Below are 21,061 nucleotides of genomic sequence, written 5' to 3'. Positions count from 1 at the left end.
CTTGAGCTGTAAGCAGCATTCATCCTCTGGGAACACAGGTGGTGATTCCACCTATGTCCCCAGCTGGATTTATTTTCAAGGAAGCTTTACATTCCACCAGCAAATCAGTGAGTGGTTCACCATTGGAGGCCACTAAGGGAAGGTAAAAAGTAAGAACACTTCTGATTTCCGTGGCATTCCTCCATTTTCTGACCATAATTTATTTATTTATTTTGCAAGTCTCATGTGCTATACTTTTCTTCTTCAGTATTCTTCCTCTTGTCAGCTTTTTAGCTTCATTGGTTCGAGGCCTGTTCTGTTATAGAACCAGCCTTCTAGGAAAGTGATAAAGCTCCCTTCAAGTGGACAAGAGTGTGGTAAGTGTTAAGAAATTTACTGACCATGAAAATCTGTCACTAGCGGAGAGAACAGACTTGATGACTTTTGTGTTTTTTCTCCTTCTTTCTGTTACTTCTAGGTTTTACCCACCTTTCATGTCACTTCTGTTGGTAAAGGCAGTTTTACCACTCATTTTCAGTGGGTAGTTCAATCAAATGGGCTCAGAGAACAGACTACATTACATTAACTTTCACGAATATATGACACAATGGCAAGAGATGAATAATCTCTCTTTCGTTCACCAAAGCTGTGACTTCCTCTTTCAATCAAGAGTGATGTTATCATTTTATTTTTTTTTCACTTAGGCCCTATTTTTAATACCATCAAACATTTTTCCCTGGACGTGAGAAACACAACTTAATCTTAGTGATTTACTATTCTACCACCACTCTTACTTGACCAAGATCCTCTTAGACTGCTATTTGAGTTTTCTCATGTTCTCATGTCTTGACTATGTATCTACAAGATATCTTTATTTTTCAGTAGCGTATTTCATAAAAGCTTTCTTTTTGGTTAAAACACAGGATCTAATGACAGAGAATTGTCAAAAAACCTTAAAAATTATAATTCAAGAGATAAGAGGCTTTTAGATGGCATGATATTTCAGCAAATCAATGCTGCTTTTATCCTTGCTAAAGAAGATAGATAAATGCCATGAAGTAAAATCTTTGTGTGGTGTGAAGAACACCCTGGGTTGCTAAAGTAAGCCTAGAGAGTATCCACAAAAAAGCCTGCAGCACTTCAACATAAGTTGCAAGACTTCTTGTGCTCAGGGAGAGATAAAGGATGTATGGTGACACATAGCAAAATTGACAGTGCTTATGTAAAATGAACCAACCTACAACAAATTCTATACTCTGATAATTGAAAACAAATTCATGCTGTTTTACCGAGACCACTTTATATGGAAATTTAGGGATATAATTCAGAACAGAATAACAGTAATTATCATACCCTCTGCATTAAATTAAAACCAGAAATGTTGATCTGTCTAATTGTAGGCATTAAAAATAACTAGTTGCAAAAAAGAGAGATGCAAATGGAAAGATGCCCTGATGGCATTACTCTGTGTTGCAGACAGTTCTGCTTTTCTCCCTTGGCTCTTGGTAGTGAACTGTACTTTTTTAAATTGCAAGGGGAATGTTGCACTCACATGAGATATGTATTTAAATACTGTGGGTCAGCAGTAGAAAGCATCAAACCACACCCATATTTGCAGTCGGACTGTATGATCTTAGATATCTTTTCCAGCCTTGGTGATTCTATGATTCTGTATTGAAAAGCTGCAAATATCTTTGCTGTTGCATGTATGCTAATGGGTATTAAAACTTGCTTAGAGATTGACATAAGTAAGTTGTTAGCAGTCTGCATCTCGCCAAAGAAAAAAAGAGAAAAGGAGGGGAAAAAAAGCACATCTTGAGGAATGCACCTATTGCTAGACTGTAACACAGGACTAGAAGCACTTCTTTTCATCCACCCCATTGTGTTTTTTCCACAAAGCATTACTACAGCAATCACTCATATTTGTAACATGACCTCAAATTAACAACTGGTCCTTATGAGCTGATTTAAAAGAAGAGTGATATCTCTGACTTATCACTCTGATATTAATTATCACTGTGAAATATAAAGGTATTCTTGATTAAAGGTTATCTCTTTAGTAGATTTCTGCCTTTACGCTCTGAAACTACATTAAAAAAATGATGAAATTGCTAGAGCTGCTCCAAAATTGTGTCTCCCATTTTATTATCTTGGTGGTTTGGCAGTAGAGGTTGGACCTTCACACCAATGTAAATGAGTGAATTCTGAAATTAATTTTAAAGGTGAACTCTGAATCTTCTACCAATGTTGTTTCCTGTGAAGCCACAAAAGTACTGAAAATAAATTGATAGATCTGGTTTTGCTCACTAAGAGGAATTATTATTAAGGTTACTTAATTAAGGATCATGCTTAAAATAGGATGCTTAGTCTTAGTGATATTAGTTAAGTACTCCCATTAACACTCAATGCACTAAAGGAAATAATAGATATATTTGTATCATGAAATGGCAGCGCCTCTGAAAAATAACTGCTGTATATAGTTTCTGTATTCAAGTACGAGGGCTGCTCTGGAAGTAATGCCTCCCATTTTATTATGTCTGCCACAATGTCAGAGATGGCTGTTGATGGTATGGCAGCAGAGGTTGACCCGTGCCGCCAATATTCCGTTCCACGTTGTTGCTGCGTGACAGATGGCAGCAGAGGGGCACTCTGACAAAATGTGTCTGACATGGAAGTGGGTACGTAGCAAAGGTGTGTCTCCGAATTCCTCCATGTGGATAAAATGGCGCCCACTGGCATTACTGATACTTGTTGAACATTTCTGGAGACCAGACAGTGGACGTGAGCACAGTGAGGCAGCAGGTGCACAGGGGGTGGTGCACTTCAGCAGTGGTGACAGTGACAGTGGGTCACCTCCGCTGGTGCGGACGTTTACAAGTGCAGCAGCACGCAGGCTCTTGTTCACTGGTGGCAAAAATGCATAGCTCATGGTAGCGGCTATGCTAAAAATAGTGCTTCGTCACTGCAAATTTGCTGTGTCAAACAGTGTGTTGCTGTCTTCCTTGTGTCTGTTGCAGTTTCCACAGAAATAAACAGGCAGCATTACTTTCAGAGTGACCCATGTATTTTCTGCATGACATTTTAAAATGCCTTGACCTTCTTATTTTTAGAAACTGAAAAATAAAGTGATGTGAAGGTTTTGTAATAGGGAAATGTGACAGACTTGGAAGAGAAAAATTTAGGTGCTTTAAAAGCCTGGCCCAGAGACAAAAGCATATGAAAGGTTAAATGTAATTTTTGCTTATCATACAGCTACCCTTTTGTCTGGGGTTCTCTTAAGGCAGAGACACCAGTAGTATGAGGCTTTTCTGTTGGTACAAAAAATGGGAACACATCGCTTTAGTTGGCAACGAATGTCCGTGGAAGTTATATAGACAAACCAAATGCTATTCTGTTCCCTAACATCTGAAGGACTTTTGGACTGCTGAAATCTGGATGCGCAAAGAAGCACATTTCAGCCTATATTTAGCATGAGCATTCAGCATAGTTTTGGTAATGATGTGTCGTATCTTCAGAGCAAATGCTGGTTGCATATGTGACTGGTTTTCTGAGTAGATGATTACGCTAAACATAATGTGAAAAATCAGAATTTGTGTTCTTAGAAACTCTGCAAGTATTCTTCAACGTTTTACAGTAAGACATACAACAGATCTACTGTACGTATGAAGACTAGAGAACTATGTTTTGTCTGTTTACTTCTTATTACATTGTTTATACCTGTGTTCGTTGTTCATTCCATTGTTTCAAACAGTGAACAATGTTATGTTACTGGCACAAATGCAAATAGAGAAGAAATTCAGAAGTCCAGCATCTGCAACTGAGTTTTAAGCTTCCACATGGAAGTACATTTTAGGAATATTTGTTGCCTGAAATCAAACTGTTGGACATTTAAGGACTTCTCAATAGAAAGCCAGACGAAAAGCAAACCAAACAAAAAAATGCTATTACTGCATCTTTTTTCAAACAAACTCTGCATGTACATCATGTTTTATACCTGGGTCAAAAAGTTACTTCAGTGAAAGCACCTTTGTATTTCTGAAAAAGCTCTGAATGGAGCTGCAAGGAAAAAAGTGTTTGATTTCTTTGGTACTGTCTGAGCATATTTCTCATTGGTATTTTGCCAAACCCACTGGCCTAGCAGTACTTCAGGAGCCTTACTTCCAGGCAGAGGGCAGAAAGGTTATCTGTCATGCCTGAATTGTTGCTGTTGAGCAACAAGTTCGGTTTTAAATACTGACTCAAATAATCAAATAATTTGAGTTCTTTCATTAAGTCTTAGAAATACGTGTAATTTGCCAGCTACATGAAAACAAGGAGTAAATAAATCCAGAGCAATCCAGATCTTTTCACTAACATTTTGTGAGCACCAGAGGAAGCTAAAATAATCAAGTAATTTTGTGAATCACTCATATAGATCTTGTCTGTACCTCTCAACTAACGTTGTGAAAAAATATTAATAATTTGAAGCTAGACATGAATATTTTTGTGAAATGTGCCAAATGGAAAAACCAGGGTGGTGGAGGATATACGGTTTGCTCTTCATGACTAAAATCTGTACATGAGAGGAGAATGATGGCAATCCACAGCCGTGTTGACAATTCAGACATACAGGAAATACCCTTGTAGGAAACTAATACCATCTGGGTTTGGCCCAAGATGTGTGAATGAGAAATATGTTTCTTGTTGAGAATGCGAAGATAGTTTTGGACATTGCAGAAAAGGAATGCGTTAAGCATGCACAGTTATAAAAATGAAGTAGGGTGAGGCATTGCATGCATATGGAATAATTAGAGGAATATGTCTGTGTGCGTCAATAGCTGATGCAGACATAGAACTTCAGAATTCAGTTGTCCTAAGACAAACAGTAAATTATCACAAAAAATGTTTTCATTATAAGTGCCCAGGAGCCTTCTGAGCAAGAGCTGTATTTGAAAATGCTGGTTTGTTTAAGCCACGCTGTTCCCTGATAGAAAGGGAGATTTGCTTGTGACACATTATATATTAGAGGGAAAAAATAAAGTAGTTTTGAAATTGCTGAAACATTCAGTTCTGATATTTGTAAAATTGGGAATTTGGATTATTTTGTTGGGTTGTTTTCAGTTTAGAAATTAGTTTTACTTAAAAGAATGTCAACACTGAAATGGAATATTTCATTTGGCCCATCCTGAGAACCTTTCAGTTCACACTTGGTGAGAGTATGTTTTCAAAATCTCAGAATATTCTCACTCCTCTCTATCCTGTACTTGCATTAACTGTCTGAGATTTTAGTGTCTGTTCTTGGCATAGGAAAGCACTCTGGTTTCTAATGAAGCCATTGCCAGCATTCTGAGGTTCCTGAGACTCGCTGCCTGCGGAATGGATTTTTGCCTCTCCCTTGACACCCTCATCTACTTGTGAAAGTCCCAGCAATGCTGATTTTTCAGTTATTTGTGTGGCTAATGAATGTTGTGCATGGACAGGACAAAGTTCCAGACTCTTTTTGGTGCACATTCGACTTCTTCTCCTGGCTGGCCTGTAGCAATATCATCCTTTCTCTAAGTCCAGCCTCTAAATGCTCTTTTTAAAGAACATTGTTGAGAAGATAAAAGGTTTTCATGTCTTTCATGTCTGTCAAGATCCTGGATTAACCCTGTTCCAGACTCAAAGGCACATATTATACAGATTACCTGTTCCTTAACTGAGCCATGCTCATACGATGACAGCAAACTGTTACTGTATCCTTGGTCTTCATTTGTTTTTCATCAGATTTTTGACATACCTGAACAGGATTATTCTTATCACTGATGAACACTGCTGTAGACATTCATCTAAGATGTATTAATTGTTTTAGTGCTTATGAAGAAGGCACAATGCAAAAAAAAGAAGGAAAACTTAATTGGCCAGTTTGAATCTTTTATTTTCCATCAATTCTCAATATGTACTGGCCCTGTGCAGCACTTAAGATCTTTAGACAAAATGATCAAAGTTTATAAAATAAAATGGTGCTAATATAGTAATGATGTACCATTGCGTATCTTTGATGATTATGGTCAGGTTGGCACAGGCCACCTAAAGAAGCAAGCAGACTAGAGGCATGAACAGCAGCCCATTGCAGAGTCTGTCAACAGCTGCAAGTTCAAGCAGATGAGTGGGGCTGACTTCAGTGCCTACCAGCTGTGAATACAAGCTCATTTGTAAATCCATTCCTTGTTCTTCAGAAATGTATCATTAGTACCTCTGAAGCTGAAGCTTCATTATAGAATTGTGTTGTATTAGTTCAAACTTTGCTAGGCTGTACACAAAGCATTGCTTTCATTTGCATCTACTGTGGAACATGTGCATATCTGCCTCTCAGGTGAGAACTTATGCCTGTGCAAGGCTTGACTTTTCCAAGTTGTTTATGCTTATACACACACTCAGTACACACATATATAAACATACACTTGCATCCAGCATTTAGGTGAACACAGAGCTGCTTGTCCCTATATTCTAAATTCTTGTAAAACGAGTGTCTTTCTTGTAGTCCCGTAAGGGGACTACCCAAACAGATAAAAACACGTGCTTGATTTGCACATTGTAAAACTGAAGTAAACTGTCTTAGAACTACCCAAAAGTACTTATTTTATTGCAGAATAGAATACGTTAACATTCGTATGCCTAGGACATTCATTTCCAATGTTGGGGAGAACGGGCTTTGAAAGATATGCATTTCATGCATGTGCTGGTGTTTTTAAATAACCCATTAAATTATGGTTGTAGTATGTATTTTAAATATTTACATTTCTGAGTGGGGTTTAATTTTTATTCTGCCAAGCGCTGTAAATTCCTGTTTTCCTGAGGATTTTGGTGGAGGCGGAAAACCACTAATAATTTCTTCCTCTTGTTCACAGGACTTATGTTCACTTGCATATTTGAAATTGAAGCAGACTTTTTCTGTTGAGGCTGATAACACTGTTCAGTCTCCTTTGGAGTAGAAAAGAGTAAAATTTCCTCTATCTAATGGAAATGATAATTACCTTAATATAAAATTTTGTTTCATAAGGCCCAAACTCAGCAAGTTTTTAGGCAAGCGCATGAACTCCGCAGGCTTTTTTTCTAGTGCTGGATACTCTGTGGCAGCTGATTCTTTAGAGTTTATGTGTCTTTTGATGTCAGTAAATGAGATCTGACACAATGGTGATGAGGGATTTTAATGATAAAAAAATGCTTCTGATTGAGAGGGAAAAATGACTGGACAAAATTGAGATTTTTCTCTTAATCAATCTGACCCTGTGATTTCATAAAGATTTCTTTATGGTCTGTAGCTAATGTTGTGGTTATGCAGCTAAAGGCATTATCTTCACATCATTATAATGAAACATAACACTGGTATCCCTGACTTTATTAGCCAGGCTTCATTGGTATCTGACGTTATATATTTCCTATTATAAATCTAAATAAGAACTTACATTGACCCGCATTAGACCAAACATTAAACAATTTACTAAGATTACAACTTTGAAAAGGAACTTAAGGAAAAAAAAAAAAAAGACTTTTAGACCACCAAGAAACAACCATAAATTTAAGGAAATATGAGGTTTCCACCATGTGACTTCCCCTGCAGAGTTATGCAACAGACTGCTGTTACTTAAAGGTCATACACAAAAAAATTATAGTACATTTTTAAAAGAGATTTATAGTGTTTCTATTTATACAACTTATACATCAACAATTTAAAGGTATAGTATACTAAAGTAACAAATTAAAGTCTAATCCCTTTGAATCCTTGATAAAATAGAATGCTCTAATATAAAAGGTTTAAAAAACATATCTATATTAATTGATGTGATATGTGTGATGTAATGATTAGCTGTTTATCATCTATTACAGATAATTTATTCATTTTTATCCTGAGAATCATTTGCCAATGGAGTTCATTAGGGCAGCATTCTCTGTTGCACACATTCCTTACACAGTGGTAACTCTTTAGAAGAGCTCTGCAAATCAGTCTCAGAACTGACTGACTTTCAGTATTGTGATGAATTATGCCATTGACGCTATCTCTTGTTTCAGGATGTCTTTGAGCTCAAATGCATATAATTTACCAAACTTGTTGCTGGGTTCCGTGGGGGCAGAAATTTGTAGCGCTGTGTAGAGGTACCACCCCTTAGTTATTTGCTGAGCTTTACTCACTTTGCTCTGAAATGAAGTTGCAGGAGCTACACAACCACTCAGCCAAGTTAAGGCAAAAGAGAACACTGAGAGGGAACAATTTCTTAAATTACAACCGCTGCTAAACCAGTTGTGTTTGATCTCAGCCATCGCAGTCGTATGCTCAACCTTAGACATCGTAAATATTATTTCCCGTGAAAACAAGTTTTCTTAGATACACAAAGGTCCCAGTATATGCAACCCCTATTAACATGCTCAGTCATAAGCACTTTGATAAACCATTTCCTCAGAGGTCAGATATAAATACATTGCTGAATGGGACATTCGTGTTTGGTATACTAATAAGGTCATGGAATGAAGACAGATACTGTCATCGAGATTTGTCCCTACCTGGTATTATGGCCCAATCTTGTCCTTTGTAAAGTACTCAAGAATGCATTTCAGATGGTGGGAAGTTCATAAAATCAGGGAGGAGAATTCTTCACAGGAGATGGCCTTTGTGTTACTGAGCTGCCCACTAGACTGTCTTTATGGAGTCCCTAATGACTTGAATCATTATGTACTGATGACCATTGATGACTCTGATAATATTTCTGTAGGGATGCCCTTCATTTGGGCTAGGAAAATGGTGTTCCTTACATTGCTGTGGCAGATAACGTTCTACTGGGTCTCCCTGACTACTGCTGTCTCCAGCTTTGAAGATCATGTAAAATACCTAAACAGCCCTTTGGAGCTAGAGCTGATAAAGTATTTGTTGCCAAGTGATCCTCAGCAAAATAACTCAGTAGTCTTTGCAGTTCTGCATTCTATTTTCTTTCTGCATTCTTGCTGGAAAATAGACTTATACTGGTTTTGTGGATTTTGTGTGTCTCTAAAGCTCTGGCATCCTGTGATTTGCCTTTGCTGACTGAAGAAACAGATCACTATTCCTAGGCTGGTCATCACCCCTTCGTCAGCATAATTCATTTCCATAGTAAGAGATTGTTGTCGAAAAATTTGGCTACAACTGTGTCAGCAGAGTTTATAGGTTCATGGGCCAACCTAAGCAGCAATTAATTTAGACAAAGATGTGGTCATTTCCTATCTTTTATGAGCATTAAATAACACAAATTCTTTTCTTCTGGATCAAAAAAAAAAAAAGAAAGAAATTCAAATGACTAGAATAATAGCTGAGAGCATCAATGGGATTTTAAAATATTAATATCTTTTACAAATAAGAAAATCTTGAAGTGTTAGAAAAGAGTAACAGGTACAGTATTTTAAAAGCTGGGTTTCTTGTTTGTTTTGTTTTTTAAATATATATATAACTGTAAGTCCACAGTTTCTGAGAGAAAACACTAATAAAAATTAGTCATCATTATGATGTCATTCTCATAATTTCCCTTGAAGTAAACTAGCAAGTACAAATAATATTTGTAATGTCTGACATCATTTATGTTGCTTTCCATTGCTCAAACTTGGAGTTAAATTTAGTGATGTTTCCCATTTGTTAAAAAGAACACCTTCTGGGCAGAATGGATTCCATTAGGAATTTTTTTTCTGAAGTCAGGCCATCTTTGTAAGTTGTTTGAAAAAACAAAAATAATAATACCACACCAGGAATGATAGGAGCACAGCAGTCACAATTTGTCAAAAATGTAATCACTTGTAACAACCACAGTTTCAGTTCTGTTTTGATAGAGTCTGAGTGCTCACATGTGAAAAAAAATAAAAAAAAAGAATGCTTTTCAGTTATGTTCTCTTTAAAAAGAAATAAGTGCCATATTTGTTTTACACAGGGAACATCATTGCCTTCTATATGACGTATGTCTATTTATCCTACAAAAGGTCTATTTGACCTACAAAGCCTTATAATCACGTAGACTATAAAAAGTGTTTCAGAATAGCCACGGACTCATGTTCTGTTGCTTTTGCATTGAGATGTTAAGCATTAAAGGACATTTATAAAAATGACTCTTTGGTTTAAGGGTTTAATTCTAAACAGCTAAATAGTGCTTAGGAATCATAGAAAGAGCGATCAGTATTTCCTGAATAGTCTCAAGCTGACCACAAACACTAACTCACAACTGCAAATCTTAGCCTTATATTTACCTTAGTTAGAATACTATCTATTTAATGTAATTTGTGCATATGCAATGGCCAGCCACTGCCTTTCATACTATTTATTTAATTCTCTTCTCATTCTTAAGTTTTCCACAGTTTTTAAAGTGGTAAGTTCATTTCACCATTGCTCTCTATTAGTGACAGGAGTTAGGTCAGTACCACAGTATTACTGCAATTCCATGCAGTAGTATATGCTAATACCATATGTAGATGGTGGCAAAGTTATATTTCACATAAAACTAGTCTTGTTTCATTTGTGGAATGCACAGTCTTGCTTTTTCTATATCTTGCCCACTGAGTCCTTTCCCAGATGAAGGCCAAGGAGAGGAGCAAAGAAGGAGGAGAAAGGGTGGTGAGACATGACTCCCGTTGCCTTCCCAAGACCGTCTGTGCTACTCTGATCTGTATCACGACTGGCTTATCAGCTCCTATGTCCTTAATATACTTTTGATCTAGACAAATAAATACGGATTGAATTTATTTTAAATGAAATTATCAACTCAAACTTTACCTTTCAGTGCTGTTTATCTTTTAGAAATAAGCACTGCGCAGTTGGTTTGGATCAATTTAATCCTAACTCCTCTGATAATGTTTCCAGATAAGACATGGTAGTACTTAATATAAACTTGAAATCTAAGAAAATATTACTCATCATTGCTGTTTTCTTTATTTTTTTTCTCTGGAAAGATTTGGGCATCTGTTTTAAATGGTGTCATTGTTTACACACGGTGACATGCATTTGAACAATATTAGCTAAATGTGACAGTTATTCAATTTCAGAGTAGAAAAAAATGACTAGTGTCAGAATTGTGTGATAGTTCAATTCATTATTTCCCAATAAATCTTTATTTCTAGAAAAAAAAAAATAATTGTACTACCACACCCTGCTTCTCTACTCAAAAAAAAAAAAAAAAAAAAAAAAGAGAGAGAGGAATTCATCCAATTACAATCTATACTCAAGAACTGAATGGAACATTTCCTGAAAACAAATAGCTAAAGTACTTATAGAATCATGAAATATCCATAGGTGGAAGGTACCCACGAAGATCATGGAGTCCAACTCCTGAATAATTTGTTTTTGAGAAACATGAGGTAAGTAAGAATTAAAAGCGCCTTGCTGAGCTATGAAAATCATGTTCCCTTAGGCAAAAAAGAACAACTACTGAAAAAAAATGACAGGCTATACACAACTTGTATAGCTGCCGAAGAATAAAAATAAAACAGCTTAAACATATTTAAAAAGTTGTAGATTCAGTTTCTCTAAAAATTCATAAAGTCACAAATGTTTCCTTGCAATTGTTCTTGGAACTGATAGAGGAAAATCTCCTAGGGACACATGAAATGTAACAAGTATAGTATGAAAATTGCCCTTTCTCTCAGAAAATTAAAAAAATCCCGACACATTTTCCAGAAAACCAGTAGGTTTCTCTGCTCATATGTTCTCCTCCCACAGTCTCACTGCATGAAGGACTCATGAACTTCATCAGAGCTGAGCGTATGGAAGGAATGTGCACTCAAACATCTGAAGGCATGCCACAGAACCTTAGCAATCCACTCTCTTGTTAATTACAACCAATTATTTCATTATGTTTTGGAATTTTCAGCTACGTAGATGTGTGTGCCCATCTTAGTACACAGTGTAACCAATACTTGCTATTATATTACAATTCCTGCAAAGTGCAAGCATTTTGTTGAAACTAGATTTCAGCATTTTAATTTGAAACTTTTAGACTTAGTGACTGCAAGAAAAAGTTTGAGAACATAAATTAAGCAAAAATGCATGAAGGCAGTGAATTTCCACTCCCCCTGTTTCCAAGCGGATTTTTTAAGCACATGGCTTTTAAGCCAATTTCATGATTTTGGAGTCTGCCTCCAAAAACTGAGTGTCTGAATGGACAGGATTGAAGGTTCTTTATATGGCTTATTCAAAAATAACATCCTAACCCAAGCCGTAAATCAACCGTAAGTATTTAATGCCTTATGTATATAATAAATATTCAAGTCTTAAGTATTTGGTTACAGCAGTGATTAAGAGTTCTAAAAATCAACCCCTTAGAAGACACTCTTCAGTGAAAATACTCAGCAGTGAGGCTTCTTTCACATCCTTCTATGCATGCGTACAGTTTACAGCCAGTACAGTCAACAGCGGAACAGCATCTGCTATTTCTGAGGTGTTGTGCACCTCCATGTACTTGCAAATCTTATCTGAGTATCAGTTTTTGAAAAAATGTTTGAGAGAGAGGAGATAGTCTGATACGAAGGAACAGTATACCTCACGGTGATTAAAGAAGTGGTTGAGATTACAGTGAGAAGTGGGAGAGGAGGATAAGAAAGACATATCAGGGGAGGCAAGCCCTAGATTAAGGTTTTAAAGAGAAACCTTATCTTTATTGAAGTGGAGAAGAACTACCTCTGGTTATGTAGAGAAAGAATGCATTTGCATTTTTTTCAAATACTTCTACATTTGCAATAACTGTTTGAAAGAGATTTTGAGCAAACTGAATATGAGCAAGCAGTGTGGCCAGCAAAAGAGAAGACCAACAGCAGTAACAGAAGTAATAAGAGTCAGCAGCGCAAGTCATGATCCTCCCATTAATCTGCACTCATTTGACTTCATCTAGAATATTGCAAAGGGTTTTTTAGGCTGCCCAGCAGCAAAATGATATTGATACACCAGTGCAAAGTGGCTGGAGACTGAAGCATCTCTGCTGCATAGGGATGCTATGACCGCAGAGCTTGTTCAGCCCAGTAAAAGAAGCCTTTTGGAACTCATTCAGCAAGGGGAACAGTTAAGTGTGGCACCCAATGCAGAGAATCACATTACTAATGACAGTCTGTAATTATTGGCAAAATATTTATGTGGTAGTTATTGTTGGAAAAGTTTAATGAGAAAAAAAGAAAGTTACTGATTCTGGCAAGACTGTTGTTTGCAACTGTTTCCCCAATTCTTATGGCCATCTGCAGTCTCAGAATAGACAACACATGAATACCTAAAATCCCAACACTGCTTGATGCAAAATAATCGTCTACACTATCAGTTCACATATCCCACATAAAGACCTAATCTGTCCAGTTTTAGTTTAGCTAAGGTGTGCTGGACCTGTTCTTTTTTTTTTTTTTTTTTTTTTTTAACTAGAATTTTTAGTCTTGGACTGAGGAGCTTACCAAACTGTGTCCTTAAAATTGCACTAGATTCACGGCAGGGATTACAGTCTGTAGCTTGCATATCCTGAATGACTTCCTTGATCAGCAGTATAGAGGAAGGAGTCTTTTTTACCAAACAATATTTAATTGCTTACTCACATTTGGACATGGTATCTCTTTAAGAGCAAGTACTATTGTCTTAAATGTGCCTTTGGAGCTGCTTCTCTGAATTTCATCTGTCATATTGTATATCGTGTCCAATATTTTACAATTGTCCCCACAAGTATTTATTGATAATCCTTTGTCACTGTTGATAGCCTTGGAAATGCATAATATTGCATCAAACCCTGATACAGAGCAGACTTTAGAGGTGAGTCTGATAGCCTAAATGAGTTCTCAAGCCACTTAGCTTTGCAGCTTATACAGTTTCTCATAAAAGACGATTTTGAGAAGAGACTGTTTTATTCCCCACAGAAAAGAAAGAAGGAAACATTGCCACTAGAATATTTCTGGAAAAGGAATCTGAAGTACAGATTAAAGATGTTTGATAGCTCTAGAGACTATGACATTTAGCAGCGCTAGGAATTCCCTGCACCGTTTTATTGACGTATGACCTGCGTGAAGCCTACATGGCCACTGCAATTTTTTTTGTCAATTGGATAGTAAATAACAGTAGTAGGAAAGCTAAAAGCTAATCCTTCATTAAGCAGCATTGAATCAAAATTATCAAAGCGGCAGCATTTTATAGGCAAGTGATTATATTACTCAAATGTCATTCTTTTTATGTGTAACATTTCAATTTGTTTGAATTTTCATCAGTAAAAAATGAGAATAAAAAGACAGTACTTCTTTACCTGTTTCTAGTAGATCTTATTTTTTCAATAGCTGTTCTCCAGAGTACTTCAAACTCTCTTTAAATTATTGCTTAATATCTGTTTTTTTACCATTTGGTAGCTACTCTCAGTTTTCATGTGATGCTTCTTATATATTTTTTCAAAAGAGGATACAGTTAGCTGAGAACTCTGTGTTTAAAGATTCTTCCCGAGGTACATTACACTGAATTTAGTGTACCATTTAATCACCTGGGTTTATAACATTTCTCTAGACTTCCTAACAAAGTACTCTACACTTGTATCACAAAAAAATTCTGCCACTTAGTTAATCGTCAGTCATTAGTAAGCACACTAAGAAGTACTAAATGTTTTCCTAGAAAAAAAGACTCTTAGATTATGCATTTTAAAATTAGTTTCAAGATACCTATTATCTGTTTTTTCTGTTTTTCACCTAATTTGACAGTATACCAATACTGGAGGTCTATCCAAATCTTCTGGTATAGAGCTTCCTCCCCTGAGTGCATTCTGAATTGTAACAGGTTTTTCTTTTATGACTAGCAAACTTTCAGACTACTTTTCTCAGAAACACTGCATAAAAACTTCTAAAAATCTCAACTATTTTATTTTTCATTATCTTATTAATTATTTGTCAGAAATCTGTTTGTGGCAGCAAATTAACACATGAGCTGCTTTTCTGACCTAAATTTACAATTCCCTTAATTTTTCTCACCTAGGATTTTTTCTAGGTTCTCACTTCTCTGTAGTTTACAAGATGATCTTCGGAGACCTATTATGGCCAACTCTACATATTTCATGTATTTTCTGTGCAAATAAATGGTACAACTTTGTTATCTTAACCATCCCAATTTTCATTTCCTTTAGAGCACTTTTTTCTAGGGTAGTTTGTTCTGGTGCTTTCCAGTACTTTTCTTTTTTCTCTCTCTCTCTTTTTTTCTCACAGACTGCAGGTGGGAAACAGAAAATATTAAACATATACTAAAAGGTGTGTCTTTCCTTGTCTCTCTTATACAAGGAAATCAAGCTGTATCTTTTGCTTTTATACTGTTAGTCTAATTAACTAGCCTCTGCCAAAGATCATTACCTAGGTGAAGGAAGTTCTTCTTCTATCACAATTATTAATTTTTTTCCATTTGTTCTTTAAATTTCCTCTCAAACATCAGAATGTTGTTCTACCATAAATGTTTATGGGAAACTCCTACCTACTTTGCCAGTGAAACAATGGCAGGATATAACCCTTACTCTGGTGTTCAGAATTTATATTCCATTCTATTAGTGTCGCTTGAGTTGGATTTCCATTTTATTATAGGATTATTATTTTTAGGGGGCCTGAACATTCCCTTGTACCTTGCTATATTTCTCACCTTCTTGATTCCTAATTGTTCCAGTATATACATACTTTCTCTGAGCCTAATAAGGTACTTTTAAACAACTTCCATGCTGCTTCTATGGATTTTAATTTCCTAACTTTCCCCTTCAGGCTATTTCTAACTTCCTCAATATAAAAATCTTCCTTTTTTGAAAAGTACTGTAATATTATTACCTCATGGTAGGATCCCATGGGAGGATGTTGAAGTTAATTATATTATAGTCATTTTTATTTAGTGGCTCAACCACATTAACTTCCTGAACAACTCATATATTTTACTGAAGGCCTGCTTCAAGACTGGATTCTCCCTTTCGGTGTTCCAGAATTTTTATAATAAATGATTGTCTTTGGTGTCTACACTTTATTCCAGTATTATACTGAGAAGGCTTAAAAATATGTGCCTGCAATATACATGAAAAAATCACCATGAAATATTTGTTTATTCAGAGCACTTATAAGAGTGCGTAAAGTCAAAAGGGCTTAATTGTCACTGAAACCACATGTAGTTTTGTAAATTCAGAATTTGCTCTGTGTGCATTAATCAGTAGGTCAGTTACCCACCTAACTCTGGGTGCTGAAAGTCAGGTTTGTGCAGCGTGAATGGTTACAGTTTAAATATCCCGTGATTATTTAAAATCAGCACATACAAATTACTGATTCTTCCACGGTTTGAGAGCCTAAGTCCATTGAAAAAGCAGTTGGTTCATTATATGATTTTTTCCTGTGTAAACCTGAATACAAATCAATGATATCATGATATGTAATAAATAGAAATTGAGATACAGTACAACTGAAAGCATATTACAGTGTCCAACAATCCTCTCAAGTAATCAGTTGTTGTTAGGCTAAGATTCAACTGTAAACAAACCTCGTTAATGAACTATTAAATTAATTATTTAATTTTAATTTATTAATTAAAATTACTATGGTAATTTTAAAAAGCAGACTGAAACATGGTTTGTCTTTGAACTAGATTCTCTGCTTCTCTGAACTTATAAACATGACTTTGAAAGAATGTACATTGTTTTTCCTGATTAGAATTCCATTTTTTTTTCCATTACTCATTTATTTCAACTCCAGTTTTAAAATCTCACTCATTAGAAAAGCATTCTCTGTGACAGAAGTTGAAACAAATACAGATGTGTATTCTCATTCAGCAGAGTGAGAGACAACTATTACTATCACGTGTTACACAAACACTAATATTTATCTGTACTAGGCTAAATTTTGTTATTGTTTTAAATCAAAATGTGATTGCTCTTAAACTTTTACCAAGGGAGAAATGTTTACTTCATTAATTTTATATTTGTGGTTCACATTTCCAAAGAAACCTAAAAGTAATTTCAGAAATGGTGTGCCTTGCAATCACGGTTAACTTAAATTTTTGCAGTTTCCAGAATTGTTTCACTTTTATAAAGCAGTGAAAGTATTCCACTCTTTCCATTTTTCTAGTACTATAAGAAGCAAGAAAGCAGGAATTTGTTTAGCTCATTGCCTCCATTTATCCGGAGCCAAGACCATGATCTTGGAAACCCTTTAACTTGGCTGAATCCAGTACAAAGTTCTTTTGTAAAAGCCAGTGCAATTAGAACAACACAGTGTATGTTCTGTTTCAAAATTAAGACGATAAAGTTTCAAACAGCTAGAACTGAAACACAGAGTATCACAGACTTGGACCTTTAATGTGGTAAACACAGACTCTAATCCTACCAGTTTCTGATCAAATGAAGAACCGTCTAGTTGGGAACAATGTTAAGAAAGCACTATTCTACTTTTTGCAAATGAACGGGACAATTAACAAAGAAAATGAGGAAACATAATGGAAGAAGTGTAAGTTTTGTACAGCCCAGCCTTAGTAGCTTCTCTCAACACTGCAGACAGAGTGATACTATTAGATAAGCAATAGCTTTTGCACTTTATTTTATCACTGTTTACTGGTATATGTATGTTCGCTAAACAATTAGTACACAATTAGTGACTGATTTGAAACCTGGTGCTTCTCTTTGGCGCTGTTTTTTCCTTTTCTCTCCAAAACCTCCCCTTCATTAAATATCTAGTAGATTGTGAATCTATCGTAAATCAAATGTTCTCTTTATTTTGTATGAAAACATGTGTAATCAATATTTTGATGAATTATAGGATCTAAGAAAATCAAAGAAATCAAATTCAGGACAAAGGATTCCAGTTTACCTCCTAAATTGTTCGCTGATTGTTAAAGGTACTTTTTGTTCTACTGAATAAAGGAATTCTCAAATCTTACTAAAAGATAAGTTTTTATCTTTTAACAGCAGTAGCACTGATAGAAGAATAGCACTTTCTTTCATGGATTTTTTAAAGCTATTCATACACAGGGATTTGAAAAGCTACTAGTTAGTAAGTAGCTAATTAAGTCAATTTCCTTTAGTTGTTTGCTTCTTTTTCACTTAGACTACTTGTTCTTGGAAGTTGAAATGTTTATGCAGATACAATACGTATACCTTTTTAGACAAAATAGTCTTATTTGATTTACATTTAACTATTCCCCTTTTCTTCTTTCAACTGTGCAACATGTATTAAGCATACTATTTCAAAGTGAAATTATCAAAATATCTGTTTAATTTAAAAATAGATTATCTCCCTATAGGAAATGCAAAATATTGTAAGTAGCAAAATACTGGCTTATTAAACTAGTAGCAAACCCACACTTATGAATGTTTCTGTTTCAAGAACTTAATTTGCTGCTAAATTAACTGATTGCTTTTTTTTTTTTTTTTTTTTTAACTTTCGGAAATAAAGGGGCTTAGCTGTTTTAATCTGTGGCTTTCCAAGCCCCACTGACCTTTGGGGAAACAAGGATACTGGCTGTGGATTTGATTTACCCCAGTGAGAAGGGTGAGGGGGTGAAAACTGGCAGACATTAGTTTTTACTAGGCTGTTCCCTAACACTTGCTACCTTTGGATTTGTCTGTTTCTTCAGACTTCTGAAATAACATTTGGAACTGCACTGTATGTGTAGGGCTTTATAGTGATTCAGTGACCTACAAGCAACTGTAGGGGCAGACTTGTATGGCTTGTTATCTTACTGATTTATTTACACAGGCACACACATGCTTTTTAAATGACACCACTGGCTTCTTGCTCTTTCCCTCAAAAAGTCACTGTCCTGTTATAGCCTGCAAGACAGCCATAGGGGAGGAAATTATCTGTAATGCCAACATTTTGCATTTCCTTTCTTTTCATCTGAAATTCTATTTGGCTAGACCTTAAAGCATTCAAGATTTTGCTGCATTCATTAGTATACCTAAACAATGACTTGATAAACAGACTCAATAATGCTTAGTTACATCTTCTGCTAGGCTCCTATGATATGTACAATACTATCTGCATTTATAATACACAATCAAGCATTCAAATTGTAAAGGAAAGGCATTCATTTTCTTCACAGAAGAACTTGAAATTATTACTTTAAAAGTGCTAACTTCCTTCTAACATGACTCCTCATGAAAGATGATCACAATTCCAAAAATAATATGGGTACTACTAGTTTAAGTAAGTACTGCTTCTCTTATGTAGTTTGATATTAAAAAAAAAAAAAAGTCTCTTCTCCTTCACTATCAATGTGACTAAGGTCCAGTAATCTCTTAGTTCTTCTGGTATGCTGTTTTTGAGCTGTTACAGTCATTGAGAGTCTAACTTGTAGAAATTCACAAATTTTTTAGGAATGTCAAAATACAAATGTCTTTAGTGAATTACTCCCTTTTTCATATTTTCTCAGGGCATTCAGTTAGCATAGAAGTAATGATTATTACATAAATTAAAGTTGTTGCAATTCAGCTGTAGGGATTGAGATTCAATGCCAGTGAGATAGATCAAGGTTTTAAAAAATATCTGCTGTAAATTGAAAACAAGTGGTTGAAAGTATTTTGCAGATCTCTCTCCCACAGATTGTATATTCCATTTTCCAAACTAAAACTAAGAGAAAATATTACTTTATTGAGATTTATGGAATAATTTATTTTAAAATTCCAGCAATATGAGAATGCACTGACAATGACCAAAAACAAGTGTCAGCTACTAAGTGGTTTCATCTTTTGGAGGGTTTTTTCTCAGTAATGGGAATAAAAGTTCTGACAGTTTTTTAAAACAAGAATTATATGCAAACTTAAATTAGGGACAGATCATTTTGTCCAATTTTAACTGGCTTACCAGTGATAAAATGGGATAAAATGGGTGGAAAACAGGATAATATAGCAGTCATCCATCAGAGGAAGCATTCCTCCCTCAATTCAACATGCTGATCCTGTCTAAAGAATAGGACTTAAGAGCTTGTGAGAAAATGGGTGTAAGAAGTTATAAAAGAAAATTGTTCTGTGGCATTTGGGGGAAGTACATGTAGACACAGCAGTAGGTCTGTATTAACTATAAAAGTGTGTGTGTTTTTCAATTCTGAATCTTTTTTAGGACAAATAAATTACCTGTCTTCTGTATGGCATGGTACATGGGATATAACACCAGAAGGACTCATGTAGCAATGATGGACGTGAAGGTACAAAACTCCCAAGGACAGCAGGTAATGTTTTTGTGTTCTTTTATGTGCTCCCTGGACTATGTGTTCACTGAAGTATTCTAAGACCTCGTTACAGAATTTGGGGTGTCCAGGAGCTTAAAGGGATGATGAATCATGGAATCTTAGTGGACTGTTAAGCCTCCTCCCATTAAAGAAAAACATGTGGTTGAAACTGTGTTGGCTAAAAACCATGGAATTTTCTGCGTAACCTTATTCCTTCTTTGCCATTTTGTGTTGGATATCATGATCTGCCTGTTATATTCCAGCAAACGCAATAATTTCATTTTAATTAGATAATTACCATGTTTTTCATTGGTTTTGATCACTTCTAAATTCAGCTTTCGGTTTTAACAAAAGCAGTTTCAGAAGATGATGGATTTTTACATTTTTAAAACCGCTAAATGTTCAGAAAGGATTTGTACACATAACAAAATTAAAGTAGGGATTATCTAGCACTGTGTGTGGGATACAGCTATAGTCTATACAGTGCATGGAAAAGAAACTGGCACTCACAATTGCACTACACACATCTCAGTAATAACAGGGTATAAGGCATACAATTTCATGGAACACCCACAATGAAAATTATTCTTTCCAAACAGCAAATTGTTTTGGAATAAGTTAGGTTAATTGGCACCATGGGATTCCTCTCAAGGAAGCACAGAACATTAAAATCTACACATGTGCATGTAAAATGATAAAGTATTATCTTCTTTCCCCTCTCAGCTCCTCAAATCTAAGACATACTACCCAAAATCAACAGAAATGATCATGTTTTGTTGACTCAAATTTCCTTAGAATAAACTGGCAATTCTTCATCTGGTCAGCTTACAACCTGAGAGTCACTGCACTGTTCTACAGTTTCTAGCTTGAGTATGGTTATCTAGTTCAGTCTCACAAAAAAAAAATATCACAAAAATAGATATCTGTCTCTGGAGC

At 35.5% G+C, this 21,061-nt stretch overlaps 2 protein-coding genes across 8 annotated transcripts in view; one reads left to right on the top strand and one right to left on the bottom strand.

The window, feature by feature from the left end:
- Nucleotides 1–21,061, bottom strand: part of HHIP (hedgehog interacting protein) — a 77,013-nt gene that overhangs the window by 32,436 nt on the left and 23,516 nt on the right. The gene's annotated exons all lie outside the window — the stretch shown is intronic.
- The window catches only part of ANAPC10 (anaphase promoting complex subunit 10), a 160,863-nt gene that overhangs the window by 117,471 nt on the left and 22,331 nt on the right, over nucleotides 1–21,061 (top strand). For 5 of the 6 annotated variants that reach the window (XM_085222141.1, XM_085222140.1, XM_085222143.1 and 2 more), the window contains exon 6: nucleotides 20,017–20,125. In XM_085222141.1, the coding sequence (XP_085078267.1) occupies nucleotides 20,017–20,084 (68 nt within the window). In that variant the 3' untranslated portion in view covers nucleotides 20,085–20,125. Of the gene's footprint in view, nucleotides 1–17,715; nucleotides 17,795–20,016; nucleotides 20,126–21,061 lie in introns of those variants that run through there. The other variant, XM_085222139.1, reaches the window with a different exon arrangement.

This window comes from Meleagris gallopavo, chromosome 4 (genome assembly GCF_905368555.1).
Source record: "Meleagris gallopavo chromosome 4, MGAL_WU_HG_1.1, whole genome shotgun sequence".
NCBI lineage: Eukaryota > Metazoa > Chordata > Aves > Galliformes > Phasianidae > Meleagris > Meleagris gallopavo.
This window is presented reverse-complemented; position numbering and strand designations above follow the sequence as displayed.